Source organism: Notechis scutatus, chromosome 1 (assembly GCF_049901735.1).
Source record: "Notechis scutatus isolate UNSWTSFEM ecotype Mainland chromosome 1, rNotScu1.2, whole genome shotgun sequence".
Classification (NCBI taxonomy): domain Eukaryota; kingdom Metazoa; phylum Chordata; class Lepidosauria; order Squamata; family Elapidae; genus Notechis; species Notechis scutatus.
This window is the reverse complement of record NC_142009.1, coordinates 39,272,542-39,286,124: the sequence shown is the minus strand read 5'-3', so window position 1 is coordinate 39,286,124 and position 13,583 is coordinate 39,272,542. Positions and strand designations below refer to the sequence as shown.

The window sequence follows — 13,583 nt, the reverse complement described above, 5'->3', positions numbered from 1 at the left end:
TTAGTGTGTGTCAAATTTTTCAACTTTCAATTTCCAAATATTAAGGATGCTCAAAAGTTAATCGCTACAGTAGTTCTTGCCCAGATAAATTCAAAACACAATTTAAAAGTAGGTGCCTGTGTGTTCTCAGAACACTTGCATCCTGAATTATGATGATTATTATTTGTTGCACAGTCAGCCAGATGTTTGAACAATATTTGGCATATAAAAATAAAACAAAAGCATCAAAAAACATAAAATCAGACAGCCCAGACTAAAATGATCCAATAAACAATAAAATCAACAAAACAAAACAGAGGCTTAAAGAATAAACATCATTCCCAGGTCAGATATGCAAAGTTTCTTGGAACTCTAGGAGAGAGGATGCAATCCTTATCTCTGGGTGAGATGCTGTTTGTAGAAGGTGAGGATTGCAACAGAAAATGTTAAAAGGTGACGGTGTGTAGTAGAAAGGAGTTAGCCAAAATAAAAGCTTTGAAACTAGGCATTTTGAAAAGACTGGAGAGAATAAAATGGAAACTTAGTTGTAATGCTAATTTTTTGTTAATAGTTAAAATTCATTTATCAATAATACAGCATATACATACATACATATTCATTTTCCTCATTTAATAGATATATCCATGTTACAATGTATTTTTTTAATTTTTTATTTTATTTAACACAAATACATATTTTCAAAAAAATACTATATGAACAGATAATTATTGAGGTTATACATTGTTCAATATAATATTAGTAAAATGATATTCCATCATATTTAGTATATTTTATCTTATTACAATAATTATAATCAGTAAATTATTTATAGTAAAAGATGCTGTCATCTCTTTTTCTCATTTGAGCATAATACAATAAACGTTAGATTTACAGCAGTGATCATCATTGTTAATACCTTCCAATTGCCTCCCTCTTGATTTAAGCTATAAATACAGGATACACATTTTTAAACTGACATGTAAAAAGGAGCCAGAATTTTCTTCTGCAGGAATAGATATGTGCAATTTCTTTGGTTACTGTTTATATAATATCTACATACACAGAGTAAATTAATTTATGAAATGCAATTTCATTAAATGCTTTGACTTAAATTTTCTTTTATAGGACCTTCGAGCTCTCTCTTTACTGCTTTCTGTGCACACCCCCAAACAGTTGAATCCTGCCCTAATACCTACTTTGCAAGAGCTACTAAACAAATGCAAAACTTGTCAACAACAAAAAAGCTCATTGCAGGAACAAGAAGCCAAAGAACGAAAAACTAAAGGTTTGTTTTATTTATTTATTAATCAAATGTATAGCCCATCCGTCTCACCGTCCAAGTGACTGATGGCAGTTTACAAGTAAAAAACTAGTTTGGGGGATGATCCTATTTAACTTTTCCTTGCTGAATCATGTCTGAAACTATCTACTGATTGTTCTGAGAACTATTCAGCTGGAAATATTCTGGAATATCTCCTTATTAAACTGACAAAGTAAAATCAGCAGAGTCTTGCAACAGCTTGAAAACTAAATGTTTCTCTGCTTGTTGACAGGAACCCAGTTTATCATGTACATTGAGTAACAAGATGGTGATAATCATCTTAAAGCTTGTATATAAAATAACACCAGCACTTAATTAAACAGAAAACTTATTGACAAATGATAATTTTAAAAAATCGGATTGAAATAACTCAGAAATTTTTCTGATATCAAGTGGCTGGGAAGCATTTCAGTTGGATCCAGAATTTCTTTTCATCAACAAGAATATTTCCGAAGCAGTTTGCTCCCACCAGCAGGAGGAAGAATTAGGTTGAAACTCTCAAACATTTCAAAGCACCTTTGGGAAAAGAGGAGGGATATATAAATATATATAAAAAGAATGTAATATTTTTGTTCTGCTAGTAAAAATAGTTCAGTATGACAATTGATATTTGTATTATTTTAATTTAATCTATTTTAACTATGCAGATGATGAGGGAGCCACTCCAGTAAAGAGAAGGCGGGTTAGCAGTGATGAGGAGCATACAGTAGACAGTTGCATCAGTGATTTGAAAAATGAACCTAGGGAAGCCTTGACTCCAACCAGCACTTCAGATAACGAGACAAGAGACTCCTCCATCATTGACCCAGGCACCGAACAGGACCTGCCTTCTCCTGAAAATAATTCTATTAAGGAGTACCGTATGGAAGTTCCCTCTTCATTCTCTGAAGATATGATGCTAGCTGCTCATTCACACCATGGGGAGGAACAGCTGGGCAGTGGGAGATTTGAAGAATGTAAAGACATGAAAGAACCATCAAGCTCCAAGGATTCTCACATTATTGAGGATGATACAGAGTTTCCCTCCACATCTATTTCTGCTGTTCTTTCTGACCTCACAGATTTGAAGAACTCTGAAAGTCAAGCTTCCCAGGACCCTGAGTCTGGCTTATCACTTAGTTGCAGCCATTCCAGAGGACTGTTGAGTCACATGCAGCAGCAACATCAAGACATTTTAGACATCCTTTGCAGGACCATTGAATCAACAATTCATGTGGTTACGAGGATATCTGGCAAAGGAAACCCAGCTGCTTCTTGACAGTAGAGGAGCATGCGTGCTTTTAAAAGTCTTTTTTTCTCCCTTTTAAAAATGCTGTTTGTATAAGTTCTGCTTATTTCTGTTTTGTGCTTCAGTTTGTCCTGTGCTTTCTGCTTGAATGGCAAGATGAAATTTATATGCTTAATTGGTCAGGCAGAACTTCAAATTAAAAAAAAAATTATTTTGCATCTACCATATGTTTTCTTAAAGGGCAATCAAATAATGAATATGTTTATGTAATTTAAAGTTCACTGTGGTGGCTTTCATTTAATATGCCTGTCTGGGAGAGCAGGGACTCTTTGCCCTGTATGACGTAATTGAAATTTAACTGCATTTTTACGGTGTATAATATGGTGTCCTCTGTGCCAGTTTTGTACCTTACAAAAGAGGCAGCTTGCCTCCAATTACTGTGGTTCTTATTATCAAAATTAAGTTTACTTGTATACTAAACAACCACAAAAAATTGATTCTATAAAGAATCCTCTTTAGCTGTGGCCTGACAGTATACACATACAATGTGCGCACACACACACACACACACACACAATTATATATATATATATATATATATATATATATATATATATATATATATATATATATATATATATATATATATATTGCTTTATTTAACAGAATACCTGTGATGAAAATAAAGCACATTTGATGTAAAATTGTTTTATTTTTATTGACATGACCAATTGCTATTCTGTGCACTTCATTAAACTGATTGTGATGACTTTTCATTTGTTTTTATATATGTTGCCTCTGTAGTCCATTATTTCCTTGCCAGAAACAGGAGCTCAGAGGTGTGTGCACGCTTCCCAGCTGCTCTCTTCCCTGACATCCATGGACTGTTGAAGAATGGTCAGGGCTAATTAGAATACTCTATACTTACCTATATATCCCTGTGAAGTCGTGAAGCCAGTACTCCTCTGAGTCTCACATGTGGTGATATATTTTACATTTTGGATACTTTTTTTGTCTGTAACTATTTTTAATAAAACAATGAATACATCTGAGTGAATGTCAGAGGATGTATCATGCATTCAGAAGAAAAAATGGAAAATTAATAAAGGATTACAAATACACATTTTACAGGAATTGCATTATATGTCATAAAACTACATGACAACTTCAAAATGAAAATTAAATACCAGATTATGATAATATTAAAAGTAGTAGCAGTATATTTTAAAATAGGGTTTTCAATCCTATGTTGAGCAAATGCAGATAGATTCTGGAGGGGGCTATATAATGTATGTCAGTTCAGTTCACTATACTAGTGTTTAATATGTGCATACCTAAAAGTAAGCATAAGTCTATCATTTTAAAAGGTATCCAGATTTGAAGCCAAGAAAATCTTCAGTGAAGATGTAAAAGAGACCAGAAGGAATGAAATTAGAAGAGGTGCTTTAGCAGCATAATATACCAAAAGTGTTTTAAAGAGTCCTTGAATACTTTAAAAAATATTTGGATATTTATAAATCAAGAGAAAATAGTTATCTTTTTTCTTACCAGAGGAGTGGATAAAATGGTAGAGTGCATGAAAGGTTAATGTGCATTTTTAATAAGATTTGTTTAATGCTCTGAATTATAAAAAAATGTCAAATAAAATTGAATAAGAACATCAATGAAAAAAATACTTTGTAGTCTTTATTTTAAAAAGTTTAAGAAACTAAACTGGTTTATAACTACACTTTATAAAATAGACATTTTGAATATCAAAGTATTTAGAATAATTCATGATTGGTAGTATACTATTAATAAATATTCAGAAATGTTTGAAATGATAAAATCAAATAATCCTTCACTGATTAAAGAAAAGAAGCATTCAAATAATTAGACATTCCCTATGGAAAAGTGAGGATTATGTGATCAACAGTACTAGGCCTGCCCTTTTTGTATCAATATATCCACTGGAGATTTTACCTATGATGATGTGTTATTTATCTTTCCAAACTGCATTTTCTTTTAAACTACATTTTCAGCTTTTAATGGCAGCAACAGCCAAAAATCATGCTGCCCTCCACCCCCCACTATTGCCAACGAGCAATAGTGAAGCTGTTATTGGGCATGTGTGACTGGCAGGACAGCCACTAGCCATGCTGAGATGAGCCATATTTTTCTGAGAAATTTCAGAGATTTGTTTCAACAGTTCCATTTGCTTTTTAAGCCATCTCCTCTTAGTTCTTCAGTCTGATCATTTGTTAGCTTTGTCATAGATCAAAACTAGAATAAGAACTAAAAAGGTCCAGCACTCTTTTTCACTGTACAATAAGCAGGCAATCTGCAAAACACAGAGAAATATATTTCTGAACACCTTTTTATTGTAATAACCATCTTCTGTGAAATCATGCTGTCTCAAAAGAAATGCTGATAAATGGAGAAATTTTGTTAATACCCAGTAGTAAATGTTAACAGTGTTTAATACAACTTTAAACAAAACTTACTTCAAAAGACTACCTTTTGAAATCCTGTCTGGTTGCTGCAGCTAACCTGTATATACTGTAAGGCAAACCCCACCTCTGAACTGGTGCACTAAGGAACCCTCACTGGGATGGGGTGATAACATCTGCAAATCCACCCCTCTGACTGCCAAAGATGAGAGAAACAGTCTGCTAAATTTGCTGTCTGTAGGAAATTGAAGGAATTTCAGTACATTTTCTATTTACAGTTGAGAAAATTCAAGTGCCTGAGCACTAAATGTTTCATTTACTATATTAAATATTGTAAGCTAATAAGCAGATATAATACATATTTCTCAAATCAAAGCACAAACTACAATGTAGATCTACCAGTGTTTTCATTAGAAAAAAATAAACACATGGAGGAGGTGTGTGTGTGTGTAAAAGGCTGAAAAATAGAAACCCAATAAATACAAAAGAAGTGCTGAAAAACAACAAAAACGCACCTCTGAGGTTAACTGGTCAGCTATGTATTATCAAACCAGATAATGAAAAAAGTTGCACAGTTGATAATTGTAATTCATAACTATCATAGAATTGTTACTTTTGTTTAGCTAAGAAAAAAACACAGATGTGTAAACTGTAAATATATCTCAAAAGTGGTATTAGACATTACATGAAAAAATTAAATCTATTTTTTAAATTTGCTGTCAAAGTTATTAAATGGCTTAATATCCCTCTTAGAAATTCCTACATATAGACCTTTCTGTCTTCATGAAACAGAAACATCTGTACAATAAATTCTAATTTTATCATGCCCTATGAGACTGTTTCTATTTAACTATGTGGTATCTGGGGGGTGGGGTTTACTATGTGTCTTAGGAAATTAATTTCCTCAATTCTTTGTAGGAGCAGAATATAGATTCTATATATTTTTTCATTATGAACTTAAAGAATCCCATATGGATTCTATACCTGCATAAAGCTGTTTGAAACCACCTCAAGTTTATCCAATGTTGGCTAACATTCATGTTTTAATTAATAATTAATTTTTTATTTTTCTTTGCTAAAGTGTAATGCCTGAACAAACAGGACAGGCTGGTATAATGGGGCAAAGTTCATAGCCTGGTCCTATGCAATGCAGGGATTTATTGGACCCAACAAACTGATGCCTGGTTGCAGTTCACGGAACAAACGATGCAGGCAGCCTTCTTTGGGTACCCAATATGGCTCGCACAGCTGCATCAGCTGAAGGTACCAGGCAAGAATGTCTGAATGGAGGATCCCACTGTCCAGGACAGGGTATAATTGGCATAACACGGAGTAGGGCCACGGCTTCCATATTCTTTTCAAGCAGGATTTGTGAGTCCCAAGAGGAGCGTCAAGTTACACACTAGGTCTGTCTGGGGTAGTGCAACCATATCCAGGACCAAAGATGATAAACTCCTGAATACAGAGAGAGAGACACACCCAGAGTCACACCATTTTACCAGGGTTCAGTTGAAGTCAGTTGTGCTCCATCCAGACCCCCCCATAGCTTCCAGGCACAGCAAGACTTTCATTGCATTACTCACTTCACCCAAGATAGAGATATATAATTGGGTATCAGTGTATTAGTGATACCTTGTCCGATGGTTGGATGGTCTCGCCCAGTTTAATATTGATGTTAAAAAAGAACAGAGTACTGAGCCCTGTGGCACAATACAAAAGAGGAGTTGTGAGCTAGATTGCTCGCTCCCTATTAACTTTAACACTGATTGGGACCAGCCTCAGGAGGTGAACCAGCACAAAACGTATCTAACTTTTGAGTTGCAGTCAACATGGATTCTTGTCCAGTCTTCCCTTTTGCCAGGTTCATACTTAAAAGAAATTTATTGACCTCAGCCTTTCACTGCTACTATTGAGCCATAGCTGCACATTCCACTATGAAATGAAATTCTTTCAGATACTGGAATAAACTCATCATGAAGACTTCTTTTTTTAAAAAAAAAAAAAAACAAGTTTTATTAATTTTTAAAACACACAAATTGTCATTATTCATTACATGTTTAAACCTTTTTTCATTGTCAATTTAACAAGTCAGATAAATTATAATTCTGTTTTAAACCATTTCCATACAACATACCAAAACCTCTTATTCAATTTCTCTTTACTTCTCTTTACTCTTATTCAATATCATTATTATTATTTCATCTGTTTCTTTCTGACTTAGTTACCATTATTCTCAATCTATATTTCTACAATTTTTAACTAATTCTCCCCCCAAAAAGACATATACACACAACACACAAAACATAAAAAAAATCTTTTTGGAAAGTAACTTGGACCCAGGTGTCTCTCTCTTCATGGACTTCAATTATATTCATGCTCATCTTACATATCATTACTTATTTTATTTACCATTCTAAGCCTTCTATATTAACTTCCCCACATATTTCACACTTCTTACTTCTATCTTAATTAATCATCTTAATTTGAATCATTATATTTATATCTTTTGTCCATTTTTTATCATCCCTTTGTCTCATTCCTTATAAAAAAAAAAGAAAATAAGTTTCTCCTGAAATCATTAATCAGAGTATGATGCCTTTCTATCTCCCCCTAAGTTAATCAAATTAATCTTTAAAATAATATCTAATACCCAATCCAATTTTGCTTGGTACATTCTATCTAACTAATACATCCAACATAATTAAGTACATAATTAGACAATAAATCCAAATATTAAAAAAGATACTATAATAAAAATTTTATAATAACGTCAATACCATAGTCTTATTAAACTCTTTAATTAAAACAATATTCTAAACCTCCCCTATTATTAGGTTTTAAAGCCAATCATTTTTAAACATTTTAACATTTTAATCTCTTATCAACTCTTAAATCATTACAATACTACCATCTCATCTTATGTACCTTGCAAAATCTTTTTTTAAAAAAAAATTATACTTTATCCATTATCCAAAAAAAATTTCTTTTTTCATTTAATTTCAAAACATTGTAGCTTTTCTCCACCTTTTCCCTTTCTTTCTTCTCCCAACAAACCTTTCTACCCCCTTCTTCTAGCCTCTGCCTTGCCAGCTTCCCTTCTCTGTCGTATTCCTTTTCCCTTTTGTTTACTATCATCATATTGGTTTTGCACCTTATTTTTCCCTTTCTTAAATGTTTTTTTAGATCTTAAGTCCTTAAGTCCTTTAATTTTCTTCTTTTCTCTTCTTTTCTTTTCTTTCTCTCTTCCTTCTTTCTGGATCAAGTTCTGAGATTCATTAAAAATGGCTCCTTTCTTTCTTTCTTGTTCCTCTGCTGTCTTCATCTGTTGTAATGTTTGTTGATAATTAATAAGCGCCATTTCTAAGAAAAGGAAAGCTTCTTCCACACCATCTTTACCATTTTTTTTTGCTTGTTCATATTCTTTTCTTAGTTCCTCAACAGAAAGAGCCATTATAAATCTTTTCTTTTCTTTTCCCCTTCTTTCTTCTTACAACAACCAGAATATTCAAAAGAAAATAAAAAAATAAAACAGTCCCAAAGTTATCAGTCAGTCCAAACCAAGGCAGAGTTCTCACTTTCTCCTTCTGGGGTAATATCAATCCAAGAGAAAGAAAGTCCAAATCTGTTTAAAATCTTATTGCAATATATTCTAGTCTTCAAATCCTTAAGGCATCTGCTCCAACAAAGTCTTAGCATACAAATGTTTTCTTTTTAATCCTCTCTCTTCCCACTCATCGCTTAAAACCAATTTTCACCTAAAAGAAATAGGTTTCTTAATATCCAGTTATTTATTCCGTAGGAAAAGAGGGAAAGCTATCCTTTCAGCACCTTCAAACAGCCGCTTTTTTCCTCTTCTGGCAGGTATTATTCAGAAAGTCATACTTTTCAGGAATTTTATTAGATATGTCTTAGAGTCCTAGGAGCCAAGAAAAACTTTCTCCTCTCAATCACTTTCTCCACTTCCTCCTGCGCATTCTTACCCGGCTGCCAGCTTCTTTGTGGCGGCCATTACAGACCGCCGCTGCACCGTCCTGGGAAAAGGGAGTTCTGCCGGCCAGGGAGGAGTCTGCAGCACCCCAAACCCTTCTCCGGATTCCCCTACCTTCAGCTGCCCCTGCAGGGCAGCTAGCTCCGATACCGGCTGGGTCGGAGCCCCAAAAACGGCTAGCGCGAGGGATCGCGCAGCTTCGCAAATCCCTGCCGCTCGCGGCCGACAAACCGGAAGCCATCATGAAGACTTCTATTGTCTGGAAAGGCTTTGAGGAAAGAGATTCTGCATGAAAGTCTGTTTATGCCTTTAATACTTTGCAGGTTAACTTGTTCTACTGGTGTTAGGCACTGTGAAATGCTAATTAAATGACAGGGCTATACAGAGATTCAGACTCAGGATATAATTTAGGATATAATGTAGCACCTATCATGAACACCTGTAACCATGCATGTTCTTCTGTAAACTGTGTTAGTTAGGGAAAAGGCCACACGTTCAGGAAAAGATGCAACCATTTTAAAGTATTTTCAACAGATGCTCACACATACTTTAAACGTATGCTTAAGTTGATATATAGAAATTATTTTTAAAAAAGAAAATAGCTCTTCTTGTAACAAGGTGAGTAAAATGACCCTTGTAAAAAGACCTCAAGTTTAAATTAATTCCATTATGCAATTAGGCCAAATAAAAGTGAGAATAAAAACCGGATAAAGTACTGTACATTGACAACTATGTTGAGATCACCTCATTTGTTCTTTAATATAATTTATTTAAAAAATTATCACAATAATAAAAATTAATACAAAATAAACTAAAATAAAGAGAATAAAAGAAGAATAAAAAGAGCAAGAAAAATGAAAATTAAAGAAAAAAATAATGTATTAAAAACCTTCATCACAAATATAGAAACATTTATCGGTAGTAATCTTTACTCTCCATAACATTACAAAAAGATATATCTTCATCCCATTTCCCATTCTTTAATATAAACAAATTATATATAAAATAACTTTAGTTTTAACTACTAATTTAAAAAAAATCCATAAAGGATTGTCAGAACTTTGCCCCCCCCCCCAAATGTTTTATTTTAACCTGGCTCAATTGAATTAACTTTATATTCCTTCCTTTTACCTGTGATAATTTTTAATATTTAATTCAATCAAATATTTTGTAGGATTTCAATTATTCTTCCTCCTGTTACAGAGATTTCTTGAAGGCAACCCTCCTTTGTAGATCCGATATGAAAATATTTTTCCAGGTCATTATTTGTATTTCTTTCTTTTAAATAAGCCACCTAGAATTACCTCGAGGTTAAGATTAGTGGCCTATAAATTTTACAAATAAATAAATAATAAATCTTCAGCTACCTTCTTTGGTATACCATACAAGTGTCCTTATTCAATCATTCTGCCATTTGTAGTTCCACTTTTAGTGCTTTCTCTTTCACATAAAATTTCTTCCACATTTGTCATTCTTTTAACATCTTTTGGACATAGCCTATGCATAGAAGTTGACATCATTACTGACAATGTTGATACTGTATTACTAATTGCTAGTTCCATTCTTCAAATATCTTTAACATTTCTGATGATAAACTATTTTTGTTTCTATACATTCCAGTACTAACCAACATCAAGAACAGGTTTGTATTTATTTATTTTTTTGCTTCTGGTTGGAATCCTTATTGCCCTCTAAAGTGTCCAGTTTAATTTTTGCTATGACTTACAGTGGTCAGGATAGCCAAAATTAGTTTATTTACCACAAGAAGCCTTTCATTCTTTATAATTAATTCAAAATCTTACAATAAGCCAATACTCCAAATTTACCTGGAACTTTGTGCTGTACATCTTTATAGGGGGCGACTTTAATGCCCGATTGGGAGTCCAAGTTCCCCCATCGATTGAGGCACTCTACTCCCAAGAAACCCTCCAGGCCATAGGACACCTGATTTCAGCCAGACATTCTAAGGATGAATTAACAAATTTTGCTGGCATTCAGTTAGCCCTTTTAGCAGCCCAACACAATAAGATAATTCTTAATGGAAGTACCCTAGGTGATCTAGCTGGTGAGTTTACTTTTAGTTCCTCACGTGGGAGTAGTGTTATTGATTTTGTGCTGGTACCCCAGCTTCTTAGAAAGGCAGTCTGTGCTTTCTATGTGGACTGCCTTACGGAGAGCGACCACTACCCCCTGGTTACAATCATTGGGCTTTCCTCAAATATACATCTCCCTAGGGGTTCCCAGATATTAGATCCCTATGTGGCCTCGTATACAAGGAGGATCAAATGGTCTTCTAATACTGAAAGAAAGTTCCACTCCTTTTTATCATCTCCAGAGTGTCTCAGCCTATACAATCAGGCCCTAACAAGTAGTGGCCCAGGGACAATCTCGGCCTTTGAATCACTAATTAATAGTGTTCAAAGGGAGCTAGGAGCCATCCGTAGGCCGAGAGGTCCATATCATTCAAGAAGTAATTCTTGGTTTGACAAAGAGTGTCTGATGCTCAGGAACCAGATTAATTGGGTTTACCTTCTCTATCGTAATCGAGGGGATAAATGCCCACCAGAGGACTACTATCACTTGAAGCGGGAGTATGAAGGACTAATTGCTAAGAAAAAGAAAGCTAAAGAGAGAGAGAAGTGGGATCTACTTCTCCTCTCCATCCAGCAGAAGAACACTCAACTATTTTGGCAAATTGTTGCCAGCTCCTTGCCAGGTCATCAAGAACTCCCCCTCTGCAGGAGGAGGGCGGAGCTGGCGTCACGACGATACGGCATGCGATCTTAGAGATCTGAGATCGCTGCCGATATCTTTGCTCCTGGACGATCCTATCGGATCTAAACCATCCCGAAGAGATGGTGAAAGTGAAGAGCGCATCCTGTTGATCCCAGGGACACGCAAAGTCCCTGGTAGATCCAGGAGAAGCTCTTCTTGCCAGCGGCAAGAGGCAGCCATTAAAGCTGCTGAAGTTGGGACAGCTCCGAAACAGAAGAGAACAAAGAGAAAGTGTGCTGGTTTGGTGAGAACTTTTTCTTTATTCTAAGATTTGAAAGGACACCCTAAGGAAAAGAAAGAATCTGTAAACGTTTTGACAGAAGTGATTAAGCGGCAATTTTAAACAGGAATGTCAAAGTAATGTTTTTTTCTCATTGCTGGATTTTCTATACATGATCTTATATTTTGAAACTGGACTGGTTTTTTCTTTTCTATCTATTTTTTTTCCTCCTATTTGATTTTGTAACCATTTTAGGCCAGAGACTCCCTTTTAGTTACTTCTTTTTTAAAAAATATCTTTTTTTTTTTAATTAATTCTTATTGCATTTTGCTTGGAAAAGGAGGGAGAAAGTGAAAGCAAAGAAACTTCGTAACACTGCCAACTAGAGGCTTGGAAATATTCTATTTCTCTTGTGACCAGACAAAGCTGAGAAAGAACTGAGACTTTTTTTCAAGGACATTGCTATTTGATAAGATAGAGGGAAGAGCATGGGAGAGTATTATTGCAGGTGCTCTTCTGGGTTTCTATCAACAGCTGGAGTCTGGTGTTGAAGTTTATAGGAAAAGAAAAGGTGATACGTTTCTGGAGAAGAGTGTTATAACAAGAGCCTTGGATAACTAAACAAAGTGCAGTGTGTTTTCCTGATTTTTCCTAAGGTGTGCTATCCCTCCTCAACAGTTTACTTTTTGAAATAGCTATATGGACTTTTAGTTCTTTGGAACTTGTCTTTGCTTTTTTTTTTCTTTATGCTTGTCTTTGAAAGTTAATTTTTTACGTTAATTTTTTATTTTAAAAGAAAAGTTTTAGTATTAATGATTCCCTTCCTTTTCTTTTTAAGGGAGTAGCCTTTTTTTCTTTTTCTCTTTTTGCCTTTCTGGTACTTTTGTTTTTCCATCTACCTCCAATACTGGTTTTTTCTTTCTTTTTATCTTCCTGGCTTCCCCCCCCCCCCATTTTTTCTTATGCAGCCTTTTATATTTGAGACCTCTTAATTGGATTAAGGTGTTGAAGAACCTGAAGAATTTTTCCTTTTTTAAAGCTTTTTATTCTTCACTTTTCCATCTTTTTTAGGATTTTACAACTTTTTCTCCTTTGTGCATGTTTATGGTTTTTTCCTTCATTTTTGAATTTTCATTGTTATCTAACGAATCGATGGGATTAAGGTATACAAGAACCTGAAGAAATTCTTTTTTCTTTTTTTATTATTATTACTATTTGGCTTCCTTTTCCCTACTATTTTTATTTGGAATCGCAATTGGTTACTTCACAATTGGATTAAGGTCTAGAAGAACTTGAAGATTTTGAATTGTTTGAAATGAGTAGGAAATTAACAGTTACTGGTTCTTCAACTTCTACTTCCTCCTCTCCACCATCTGAAGGACAACGTTCAATACAGACAATGTTAAGGCAAGAGAAAGAAAAAGAAAAAGTGACCCTGCAGATGATTATGCAAGGAATTCAAAACATTCAAACAAGATCAGAGAATATTGAAAAGAGAATAGAGAACATCGAACAAAGAACAGAGAACATTGAACAAAGAACAGAGAAAACTGATGAAAAAGTCGAGAACATCCAACAAATGATGATGAAGTATGATGAGAGATTCCAAAAAATTGAAGAAGATAAACAAAGAGATAAGAAGA

The 13,583-nt window shown here is 34.3% G+C and overlaps 1 protein-coding gene across 2 annotated transcripts in view; it reads left to right on the top strand.

Annotated features, from left to right (window-relative positions):
• The window catches only part of USP34 (ubiquitin specific peptidase 34), a 142,568-nt gene extending 139,834 nt beyond the window's left edge, over positions 1-2,734 (top strand). For both annotated transcript variants that reach the window (XM_026676739.2, XM_087961324.1), the window contains exons 79-80: positions 1,105-1,264; positions 1,948-2,734. In XM_026676739.2, the coding sequence (XP_026532524.1) occupies positions 1,105-1,264; positions 1,948-2,558 (771 nt within the window). In that variant the 3' untranslated portion in view covers positions 2,559-2,734. The remainder of the gene's footprint in view (positions 1-1,104; positions 1,265-1,947) is intronic.
• Positions 2,735-13,583: the final 10,849 nt, after the last annotated feature.